General features: G+C 34.3%; 2 protein-coding genes across 4 annotated transcripts in view; one reads left to right on the plus strand and one right to left on the minus strand.

The window, feature by feature from the left end:
* Positions 1-6368, plus strand: part of LOC112049645 (double-strand-break repair protein rad21 homolog) — a 29888-nt gene extending 23520 nt beyond the window's left edge. For both annotated transcript variants that reach the window (XM_024087625.2, XM_024087633.2), the window contains one exon: positions 165-6368. In XM_024087625.2, the coding sequence (XP_023943393.1) occupies positions 165-290 (126 nt within the window). In that variant the 3' untranslated portion in view covers positions 291-6368. The remainder of the gene's footprint in view (positions 1-164) is intronic.
* Positions 6369-8143: 1775 nt separating this feature from the next.
* On the minus strand, positions 8144-12675 carry LOC112049633 (ATP synthase lipid-binding protein, mitochondrial). Of its 2 annotated transcripts, none has more exons than XM_024087612.2 (4): positions 12535-12675; positions 12002-12078; positions 10721-10907; positions 8144-8754 (listed from the first exon to the last, which is right to left on the minus strand). In XM_024087612.2, the coding sequence occupies exons 2-4, from the start codon at positions 12044-12046 to the stop codon at positions 8591-8593; spliced, it is 396 nt and encodes a 131-aa protein (XP_023943380.1). In that variant the 5' UTR covers positions 12047-12078; positions 12535-12675; the 3' UTR covers positions 8144-8590. The 2 variants fall into 2 exon arrangements, with proteins under 2 accessions (XP_023943380.1, XP_023943372.1); XM_024087604.2 differs by having other exon boundaries at positions 12396-12537.
* Between the last annotated feature and the right edge of the window lie 10 nt (positions 12676-12685).

The following is a 12685-nucleotide window of genomic DNA, read 5'->3' on the forward strand; positions in this document are numbered from 1 at the left end:
TTCTCATAGATACCGGATAAGCACAAAAAAATTCATCAAAATAGGTCAAGCCGTTTCGGAGGACTGTGGCAACGAAAACTGTGACACGAGAATTTTATATATTAGATATAGATGAGAAACTGCGTGAATTATAGCAACATGTAACATTATTTTTGTATTTGTAGGTTGCGCAGAAATTCTACAGTTTGCTGGTGCTCAAGAAACACCAGATGCTGAAGCTGCAGCAGGAGGAGACTTACGGGCCGATAACCATCACCAAAGGCGATCAGTTCGAAACTGAAGCCATATAGTTAGTGATAAATCTACAAGTTTCTATATTCGTAAAGAGGTGGGCGCCTTTAATTTAAAAGGGAGGGGGTGTTAACGATCAGGTTGAGCCAAAAAATTTGCATGTAAGTGAATATTCGAATTCATGGAAACTTTATGAAGGACCAAAATATTATATTGCGTTTTGATCTCAAGAATCGGATGCTCGCTAAGTAATGTCCACTTTTAAGTCGTAATTAGTTTTGTGGTTTCAAATTTATTAAATCATTTTATTGGCACGATATTACCTAAAATAAGTAATAAATTACAGTTCAAGTTACAGTTCAAGTCAACAAGAAACATCTAAAAACTCTCTAAAAGGATGTACAGACCTTAACATTAAAAAAAAAATAACATTTTGAAATTTTCATATACTATATGACATGTAGCTGATTTTACATGGGGTTTGATACCAATGCCTCAGGTTAGAAGGCGCAAAATAGTGCATTGTACACTCAGATCAATTAAAGAAAGACCAGTACCACAACCAAATGCACATAAAAGAACAAAATTGTCTGTCATTTTCTGAGGAAAACAAGCTTAGATTTGGTATGTATTTTAAACTAAACTAGAAATTATTGCATGTTTTTTTTACACCATTCGGCTACACACAAAGGTATTTTTTACGGGGCTCTTTAACCGACGAACACGATAACTATGAAACATCGATTTTATAGAAACAGTTTTTATAATCTCATTAGATCGTTGATCATATACTTTGACAGAAAAATGACGTCTAGCGAGGTAAGTCCTATACGAAAATTGATCTGAGTGTACAATATTATGAACATTTCAAAATTTAATTTTTTGCATAAATGTCAAATAATATCGCTGAAGATGACTTTCTTTAATTGTTGCCCTTGTTTTATTTAAAACAAATTCAGAACAAGTTAGTGAATTTACTTTTGCCAAAAGAAATCTCAATTTTTATGCTAGTAATACTAATACAATTAGTCTGTCTTCATGCAAAGATTTTATACTATAGATACGAGTATGTCGCATCAAAACTGAGGCGAACAAATGCGGCTAATTGTCTTAATTGCAATGAATATGTCGCATATTAAACAACGAAAGTTATTTAAATAATATTTAAATATTGTATACAATGTAGAGAAACATAAATATATAATGGAATTAAACCCAAAATTCTGCATGTGTGTGTTCAGTGGTGTAGCTCAGTTCGGATCACTTTATGCGGTAATTTTGTACGCACGTAACATATCTATAGTATAAAATATCGTTGTCTACATAAATACTTTTGAACTTGTCAGACATCAGTACTAGAATCATTGTTAAAATCGTATTGTGACTTCATTGTAACGTCAATTGATTAATGTAATATATAGGATCGTTTACAGTTTAGAGCTTAACATTTAATTTTTTGTTAATTCTATTTGAAAGTGAAATCGAAAAAAGTGGACTTTCCTTTGCGATTCAGTGCAGTTTCTGTGGACTTGAATGAAGGAAGTGAATGGTTTTGTTTGGGTGGGACAATATTTTATAGATATGTAGAGAAATCGCCTTAAATTTGTTTATTTTTGCTATAGATCATAAGTGATATAATTATGGTATGGTTATTTTATTGTTTGACGATTAAATATGTGTTGTTGTTTCCATACCGCAGATGTATTTAACTAAAGACGTATTGTAATAAATCATGGTTAAGGACCCCATAAACGATCAAACTTTTTGTCTTTATCAAACGTCAAATAATTTGATCCTCTGCTGATTTGTTTTAGATCGTTATTGTGGTGCCTTACAGTAACTGTGTAATACATTTTAATATATTGTAAAGATATAATATCCGACAGTAAATTATATCATCCATATTTCCATAGTAAGTCTGTCTGTCTGTTACCTTTTTACGTCTAAATGACTGAACCGATCAAGATGAAATTTTAGGACCTTAAATAGGACCTTGGAGCAAAACATAGGCTACTTTTCGACCCCAAAATAAAAATAGAAGGGGGTGCAATATGGGTTGAAAGTTTGTATGGAATGTCCTTCATTTTTAAAGTTAGTTATCAAGAATATTTGAATTTTGAATTTTTTCAAAAGTAATGATAAATAAATGGGGATGAAAGCTCACACTAATTATTCGCAGACGAAGTCGCGGGCGTCCGCTAGTACTTTATATATGTAAATTCCAATTACATAACTTATTATTGCAGAGTTTATGTGACAGACAGAACAGACTAACTGATTTGGACATTTGTGTCAAAACTTCCTATAAAAACGTGGCTTTATATTCTGTTTAAATTTGGATATTTACTACCGGATATTATGTCTAAAACTTTGTGTGTTTGTTTAGATTGCCTACATTTGTTGTTAAAAACTTAGTCGTAAACGATTTGCCGCGATGACTTGACGCAATATTTATTATAGTACTTATACACGGATATTAATCACACTAATATTAAAAACGCGAAAGTTTGTATGGTTGTTTGATACTCTTGGACGTAGTAACAACTAAACCGATTTGGCTGAAATTTAAAATGAAAATAGGGAATACCCTGGATTAAAAAATCCATGGTATCATGGTGTGACACGTGTAAATAGTGTCCCACCTTGTAAGGGGTTGATGCGTTTTAAAACTTTAATTAGCGGCGGCGTATATTTGAGCAAAGTACACTAGTTGCCATTTCATCCAAACATTACACGAGTAGAACAATAGGTAACAGCCTATGGACTTACCTTGCTTTTCGGCTTTCTGAATGGCACCACTATAGGATTTCACTAAGTTATCAGTTCAGCGTAATGTGTAATGACAACTGTCTTTGCTTGCATATATCAATGAATTTTTATAAACTTTTAATGCGTTGCGTTTGTAGTGCACGAACGTCTTCGAGGGGCGCGAAAATCGGTGTCCGACCGTCGTCAGCCAACGCGTCGCTTCGGTCGACAGCGCGAAAGCGTTTTATGACCTTATTTGGTCATTTTGAAGCATCGATCATTTGATTGGTGGCCGTTGTTAGCCACGCAAAATTGCACCTTACATGATAAGCCATAGGTGTCATCCAACTCTACAGCGCGTTTTTGTTTTTATGAAATGACAACAAATAGGTATATACCTACTTGTACCGGCTCAAGCACACTGGTGGTATGAATGTTTGTTACTCTTTCACGCTGCGACTACTGAACCGAATTAGCTAAAATCTAGAATTAATTATTACTTTTATCCCGGAACAATACACGTTTCCCGTGGAATATGATTATTTTTGGGGGGGTGCAGCTAGTTACACATGATCATATAACATTTGAATTTACACATAATGTAAACAACATAATCGATGGACGCAGTAGACAACCTCGGGTTAAATAAGTTAATTTATTAGAATCTATATATACTATATACTAATATTATAAAGAGGTAAAGTTTGTAAGTTTGTCACATTTTTTAAATGGGGTAATCTTCGGAACTACTGGTCCGATTTTAAAAATTCTTTCACCAGTAGAATGCTACATTATCGGGGAGTGCTATAGGCTATATTATATTTTGGTATCATATATATTAGCCGAGTTATCACAGTTTTTGTCATACAGGTCGGACTGAAAATCCTCTTAAACAGACTTATTCGCATGCGCTGCCTTAACTATTGAGTAAAATTGAAAATAATGTATAGAGACTTTATGTATCTTTAAAAGTTCTACAAAAAAAGTCCGCGACACCATATATCTATCTTCTATATATTAGCAGATATAGTACCTTTTGTGTTTTAAAAATTATTAATTTTATATACTTAGGTTTACGTCATTATTTATACAACTAAACTTTAATTCTTATTAAAATAAATTATTTAATAATCACAAGGATATTATGGAGATAAGATTTGCCCTTTACAGTATGTTAATTACTTAAATAGTTTCGGAGATAATACAAAATTTCTAAAAGACGCAGAAATTCCGCTATATGACGCCCGGCGCTTTCATTTACGTAGTTCCTGTTCCCGTGTGAATATGGGGATCAAACATAGCCTATGACACTAGATCCAGAGATTACCTCCTACAACCACACGAACTTTACCTCTTTATATTATTAGCATAGAAGTCTCTATTTCTCTTGGTCATACCACCACTCTCGAAGGACTGGACCGATTTTGCTAAGGGTAGGAGTAAGATAGAGAAGTTACAGGGTAGGGTAGGGTACGGGTAGGGAAGCGTAGGGGTAGTGTAGGGGTAGGGTAGGTTTAGGGCCGGGTTAAGGGTAGTGGTAGGGTAGGGGTAGAGGTAGGGTAGTGGTAGGGTAAAAGTACGGGTAGGATAGAGAAGTGGTAGGGTAGGGGTAGGATAGGCGTGAGATAGGGGTACGGGTGGGATAGGGGTAGGAAAGGGATAGGGTACAGGGAGGGTAGGGGTAGGATGGAGGTAGGGTGTAGGTAATGTAGGGGTAGGGTAGGGGTATGGTGGGGGTAGGGGTAGGGTAGGGTATAGGTAGGGTAGATATAGGGGTTGGGTAGGGTAGGGTTGGGGTAGTAGTAAAGTTGACATCGAAATTTACGCGGACGAAGTCGCGGGCGTCCGCTAGTAATTAATAAAATAGACTCGTCTTATTAAATAAAAAACATTATTCTGTTATATTTAAAATCGTTCGAACTAATATATGTATATAATTACATTTATATAACAATATATACATATATATATTATATATATAATATTTAATATATATTACATTTATATTTTTTTTCAGTGTACCGGCAAACTTTACGGCAAATCGTTTTTGAGACATTATGTTAAAATTTGTTTGTACGTTATCAACATTTCTGTATGAGTAGTAATGTGTAAGATATTTTATCAGTCTGAACACTTTAGGTGGTTTTAGGGCATGATTTATAGTGATACCAAGTTTAAATATTCTAAATGCAGACGATATCAGTTCTCGGATATAAGAAAATTATGTACAAGTAGTTGTAAGATGATAAGAAACACCAAAAAGAAAGATCATGAAACATTATCTATTGTGAAAAAGATAAAAAAATATATTTACATGTTTATACAAGGTTGTCGCGTGCGAGGTGTGTGAATGTGATTTTGTGTATTTCTTGACCATTTACAAAATTATTGTGTGTTTTGAACAGTCTCCAACCGTCTGCGGGGACGAGTGACTCTGTGGGATACATATTTGTTGATAGGCCATAGACTATTAGAGTATCCATTTTGTCAAAGTTTAGCATAGATCTCCTATTAAAAAGGGGATGCACAAACAGCGACCAAAAATGTCCCCACTCACTAAAATAAAAATTATTTATTAATGAGTGCCAAACACAACTTCTTGGCACTCAATTTAAGTAGTCGCATTTGCAAATTCAACCCTGAACTCAATTTTTAAGGTTGAATTTGCTCTGAATTTGGGATTTTATTGAATATTGGATATTTAAAGGTCTTTAGGTATAATTTTCTTTACCAATAACTCTAAAACTGTCAAAGCAAAATTGGCCAATTTTTAAGTGAAATTTTCTACATGACTGTGCGTCCTTTTATTAAAAGAGATCAATGTGGTTTAGAGATTCTTTGTATGTTGGTACAATCTGAGCCATATTAACGGTTGCTATACGTAATACAGTTATACAAGTAGCCTGACCACGAAAATTAAAAGTCTCGCCATGTTGCGGAAAAAAAAGGAACTAATATCTTCCATTAGCATACTAAGCACAGACTACAAACTGCTTGTGGCGCCCCCAATTTAGGTTTTTTTATATTTCTGGTCAGACTATTATATATTTTAGGGAAATTAGTTCTTGTTCTTCGTCGACTCACTCATCTGCGCAGACTCAAACCCAAAATGAATGGATTCCAAACTGATGGGTTGCATCCATTTTGGTTTAAGTATGTTTTTTCCACATTCAAATTTGTGTAAAAATTCAAAAGCATTAAGAATGCCTGGACGTGTTTATTGTATTGAATAACATTTAAGTTTATTATATAACTTATTTAAGCGCGCACTCCCGCTAAAGGTCGATATGATTTAACCATATTGACTTTGACACCGCGGCCGTACTCGCTTAGTGGTTTTTTCCAAGTAAAAATTTTGCAATAAAACTGTTAATTAAAAATATACATAATCGTTTCATTTTTTAAAGTTAAGAATATTTTATTCTGATCTAAAAGTTTTATTTAAGAAACGAGACGCTATCGCATGACCAACACGTTGTCAAATAGTATAATGTGAGCTTTGACACTAACAAGGTATCTAAGAATGTGAGGTAAAAATCACGTTAAAATCTATTGATAAATAATCCCACGCTAATCGGTGGTCATTACGTGGTCAATCTGCCAGTGGTCCATTCATACCTTAGACCATTGTTAACGGTCTAAGATTCATACTCATATTTTTTTAAGAACACTTAAGTGTCGCCGTACACGCGATAGCCACAAACGTCGACACTTGTGGTCGGTGGCTCCTACTTTGTTAACCCATACATGCAGTATCATAATCGCGCGAGTGGTGTGTTGCGGCGTTTTGTGTAATTTTGTGCTAAAGGTATCTATCGAAGAGTTTGCACGAAGCTAACTATCTGACGACATTATGCCTGGGTCAATATTAAATACCCTAAAAAGATATTCAAGATTTTATTTTGCGACTTTCTTCACGTTTTAAATGTACTTACTCATGTTAAATTACAGCTTTCTAGTAGCAATGGTCTCTGCTCTAAACCGCACTCAGAGGGACATGGCGAAACTTTATGGGCTCCTTGTGGACTACGGAACACTAAAAATACGCTTTACACTTGGATAGTTGAGGGTCAGGATTCTTGAAACCTGCTATCATCCAAAGCCACCACAGTCCTAAATCCATAACTGGCATTTGGCTACTGTACTTACCTACGGTATGAGCGTAGGCTGGCAGACTTTCTGCCTTCCTAAAATGATACTATGGATAAAAATAACTTGTTATTTATTTCATATAATAACAACTTATTTTTCTCAACATAGCGTTGTTTTTTCCGGTCGTAGGCCTGGTGCTGTCCCTAGCGGATTCTTATAAAAACCTTGATAGGAAAAGGTTCTTAATGCAGTACCTAAGATTGACGGCTATTGACGTAATAAATTAGCATTTTTTACCTACTATTTTAATCACTAATTAATGAAGCCACCGAACCGATTTTCATGAAAATAAAATGGGACCAAGGACTCTTTCCAACAAAAAAATTTTCAAAATTAGTTAATAAATAAATGATTATGACAAAAATAAAAAATGAAATGAAAAAAAAAATAGTAAAAACGTACGTGTAGAACCTCCTTTTTTGAAGTCGGTTAATAAGATAGATTTAATCAATAAAAATACGTTATACGTATTCCAGATTTATTGAAAAAAAATCGAATATGACATAGATCATTACATATTTTTAATTCTCGGTTTTATGTCTCGCAGGGACCACGGGGAATTAACGTCAAATTATAATAAGAGACACTTTCATCGGTAAATATTAATTTTAGTCAAAGTAACATTTTAATTCTAAAAATTCTATCTATCACACGAAGAAGCTATCAAAAAATGCATTGTCGTGATGGAACGAAAGAGTGATACTTTTGATGCAGCAGTTTTTGGTTGTTGACAATGTCTTTCTCTTCACGAGCTATCCTGGTGGTCTGCGCATTCTAGATAGAAGTGAAAGCAGTGCATATTTTTTTAAATAACAACTGTAGAGTTTCTTGCCTGCTTTTCTCAGCAGAACCTGCCTTCCAAACCGATGGTATTCCTTACAAATAGTCAAACTTGACTTTAGAAGTGCTGTAAACTAAGCCCACTTGAAATAAATGAATTTCAGCTTTTGACTTTTGCTTTCATAGCAATGACCCAACTGAAGGATGTGTTATGAAAAAATGCTCATCAAAATTGGTTTGTATCATTTAATCGCCCTAAAAATGTACAATACAGATGCTGACATTCCCGAACAGTATAACAAGCAAGTCGTTGACAATACTCGCACGCAAAGTGCATAAAACTGGCTTAAAAACATATTGTCAGCGACTTGCGACATCATACTGCACTTCTATGCATAACATGATTTGGAGTAAGTCTACATTTATAAATCAGGAATAGAAATCAATAAGTGTTTACGTACAACATTTTATTTGCAGATATTTTTTATACTACATAATTATTAAATAAATTGTATTCCTGATCATATGCACTGATAAGTAGTAACACTTAACACATTAGTTCTCGCACCACTATGAGGGTAAGGTTTCACACACATGATTCCATGGCCGTCCACTCCAGATAGTATACACTGAAACCTCATTTAGGATGGCAGTAGTAGTGTTCTTAAAAGTAACTAGCTTAGAAAGCGAATAGCAGCAGGAAGGCCATCATAAGACAGAAGAGCCCCATAGCCTCAGACAGGGCGAAACCCAAAATGGCGTATGAGAACAGCTGCTGCTTGAGGGAGGGGTTCCTGGCATAGCCGATGATGAGGGAGCCGAACACTGTTCCGATTCCAGCACCTGGAAAAGTACAATTGTTGTTATAAAACTTATATTTGCACATCCATTAAATTAACAAAGTTAGTTCAGTGTGATACTATTCTATGTGATCAATATAAATAATAAGAAATTTTATTGCTATTCCCTCCTTATAAATTTAAACTAAATATATAAATTCAAAAGGCTCAAGAGCACTATAAGATGTCATGAAATAGACACTACATTTCACTATTATTTGAGCAAACCACTGGATTTTGCATCTAACACTTGTTAATACAAATACTTAAAATCCAGCTGAATGTCAAACAAGAGATCGTACTAAAAAAAAGGAAAGATGGAAACTAAAATCTGAGGGTTCAAATATGTGCCTCTAAGGGAAAATTTTCAATATCAACTATTCATGATATGACATGAGATTTGTTATCTCGCTATAATTATTTTGTTGTTGATGTTACATAGAGGCAATTGTAATAGACAAATAACAAAATATAAAGTTTGTGTCATAAGTTTACCATTCTGAAGTAAGCATTCAGTATTGCTGACTATTTAATAAAAATAAAACAACCAATTTTTATTACAAATACTCATACGCATCTACTTCAGAAGAGTATACTTATATGAGGCAAAGTAATAAATTATAAAGCATATGAATAACACATACCTAACTCCCAGGTCACAGCAAGTTACATAATCAAATCCAATGTCCAAATATCAAGCACATTAAATCCCAAAATGTTAATATACACTGTACAAAAACCAAATGGCTTAAATAAATGTCTAAAAAGCAAATAACATTAAGAAAGCAATCATCAAACAAAACAAGCCCATCGCTTCAGACAGTGCAAATCCAAGGATAGCATATGAAAACAGTTGTTGCTTGAGGGAAGGGTTCCGTGCATAGCCAATAATGAGACATCCAAACACCATACCAATTCCAATACCTGTTAATATATCAAGCATAAGGATAAGGATAAAGGTTAATAATAACTTTCAATGATATATCTGTAATCTGCCTGTATATATCTTAGCATTAATTAAAAATATTCCAAAAAACTGAATTAGTCTTAAGTACATTTCACTTTTTAAATTTTTTAAAAAAGGAGGAGGTTCTCAAGAATAACTTCATAATTTATTAACAAATTTTGGAAATTATCATTTGTTTGAAACATATACTTCCAGATTAGTCCTATTGAATCTTCATGAAAATCTCTTATTAGATTCAGACCTTGTAGGGAACAATATAAAAATAGAAATCTTTTAGGGAGTTGTCAGGGTTAACAGGTGTATGTGAACAAGTTATATGAATGTAGTTAAAATATAATTGCTAAGAATCAAATACATAGATAGATTACAGACACATTGAAATCGCTAAAAACATAGAGAAAAACAGATATTATTGTTTTCAAAGCTCTTGGCACATGCAATATTGCATATTAAAGATTAACGTTAATTACATAAGGAAATTGTATGTACCTATTACTTGTAAACTTTAGTTAATGTGTAGTAAAAATATGTTTTACTTAAAGTTAAATGATATTAAGTTATTATTTAAAAAAGCAAGTTGAAGCTTTCAATAAAACGTTTCATTAAATTCAACAAACTATTCGAAATTTTGACTTCATTCAAATAAGATGAAGAAAAAGATCAATAAGTTCTCCATCTTGCATGTTATGCAACCACTGCAGTTAAGAACACACCCCTTTCCTTCAGGATATTTTATTCTCTCACATAGACATTTACTTCACGACAAAATTGTAGCATATTTGACTATTATTTTTTTTATTAGGCCTGTCATACATACTGTGTAAGCAGTATGTAAATGAAGTTGCAAAATGACCATGCACATTTAATTGTAGTGTATAAATGCCTTTATTCTGAGGTATCCTGCATATACTTTGATGATTTTTATTAAAGGAAGGAGGAATCGTGCAATAATACAGTTTGGTAGTTAAAAAACAAACACAGGCTTAATTTCAAGATGCCTTACCAGAGCCTGCTACTCCTACTGTCGCGGCGCCGGCGCCAATGAATTTGGCAGCAGAGTCAATGTCCTTCGTGACAGATGTAGTCTGGAAGGAGCGCACAGCTGACAGCTGGGCGGGTGCAACGGGAACAATCTGTGTTTGGGAGGGGATCGCCGCAAGAGGCCTCACCAAAGCTGTGTTGCTGAAGATCTGGAATTATATAATCAAGTTTTTAATAACTGGCCTGCTAATATGAGCAAGGCCGACTAGGGGATCCAGCATGCATGGACCTCTACTTAGTGGCGTGCACATGGTTTTTTACTAGAGTATGTACAAACCCTAGTTAAAAACAAGGTAGGTAGAAAATGGAAAATTCTAAAAAAGCACCTATGGTGTGCACACCATTGCCTTTACTCAATAGTTTGCATACTCTATATAGATGGATGGAGATGCAAGCTCATCTGGCTAAACTGATTTAGTGGGGCTCATTATGAAACAACCACACCCCATTAGGTGGACCAAATGATGTCAATCAGACTGTAGGGAGCTGCTGGATTCTCAATACTGTTGTTAAGAAGTTCACACAAGCAGCCTTTGTCCAATTGTGGATGTCCATCAGCTGATGATAATGATAGAAAAAGAAGATAAAATCTATCACAACTATTGCCGTAGGGTTTTTCATTTTACTTTTCCAAATAATATTAATATGACAACTGCACATTTTAGCTAGAAACCTGATTTGATCATAAACTGATAGTCAAATAAATATATCATAGAATATGATATCTTTGAACTGTTAATAAAAGTTGACAAATTCTTGGTTAACCTATGGTGCATCCAAAGACCTACAAATTAACCTATTGATAAGAATTTCATTATCAATATCATTGATTAGATTTGAGCTATGTCCATGACATTGATTTAAATAATTTTCTTCAGCAAGTGGTCTATGCATTTTGCTTTTGGTTAGTTAGTTAGTATTAAATTATATTAAATGCATAATTTATTATCAATGTTGATTGATACACAAATGGCCAACACCTGACTATGCTGTTATATAACAGGCTATTTGTCTATTATCTTTAAATTATGTGAGAAAATCACTTCAAATCAATTGTCTTACATAAATGGAGAGTAGTTATCATGATTATTTAATGTTGAGATGATAAAACAACAAAAAATTTAATGTGATTTTGAAAAACTTCCAAGTTATCAGATGTGTTAAGTAATCTAATTCATAAATGTACAATTGTAAGTGTAAAGCCACTAAGAGTCGATCACACAAGTAAGTAGAGGATACTTACAGCAGACCTGGCTGCAGGGGCGATCAATCTGGCAGCAGACAGCATATTTGTGGTTATTTGGTTGCGGCGATCGAGAACTGAAAGAAATGGTCCACTAGTAAATGAAGACTGTATTTATTCGCTACGTTACGTTTATCGAAGGAGCTCGGAAGACTTGACAGTTTGACCGCAGAACGTTACGTAATTTTAGGAGGCTACGTAACCGTGACAAGATAGGGAGTTTACCGTTTATCTATGATTTTTCGACAATACGAAATGTTATATCACTACACACTAACGGTAAAGATTCAGACGAGTGTAACTTCACATAAATTAATTGCCAAGGAACAGCGGCAAATGGCCGAATCGGCGATCAATCTTTTTGTACAGAATAATGTCCTCAGTGACAACTTACAAAATCACTATTAAATATTTGCACCGTCACGCACTGTGCCCTTTTCTTTATCGATATTAACACTTTTTGCTTGATAATATTCTAGGATTTTAACACTTTTTCACGATAGAGATCGTACACCAATCTTTCTGACACTTACCAAAGAACACCGAAAAGGAGGAGACCGGCCTTTGGAATGTTCAATTTCTGAGTGGTCAAATGAAACAGAGTATAAAATCTGTACAGCTATTGGTTGACTTCCGCAGAATGCGCTAATTCCGCTTGGAGCAGCCAACTATTGATCGAGGTGC

The sequence above is a fragment of the Bicyclus anynana genome, chromosome 10, assembly GCF_947172395.1.
Source record: "Bicyclus anynana chromosome 10, ilBicAnyn1.1, whole genome shotgun sequence".
Classification (NCBI taxonomy): Eukaryota; Metazoa; Arthropoda; class Insecta; order Lepidoptera; family Nymphalidae; genus Bicyclus; species Bicyclus anynana.

Excerpts from the sequence above, each read along its gene's own strand:
- LOC112049633 (XM_024087612.2), bottom strand. The coding sequence starts at position 12,046 with ATGCTGTCTGCTGCCAGATTGATCGCCCCTGCAGCCAGGTCTGCT. Across the intron at positions 10,908-12,001 it reads CCCCTGCAGCCAGGTCTGCT|ATCTTCAGCAACACAGCTTT; the intron begins GTAAGTATCCTC and ends ATATAATTCCAG. Across the intron at positions 8,755-10,720 it reads AGTAGGAGTAGCAGGCTCTG|GTGCTGGAATCGGAACAGTG; the intron begins GTAAGGCATCTT and ends GTACTTTTCCAG.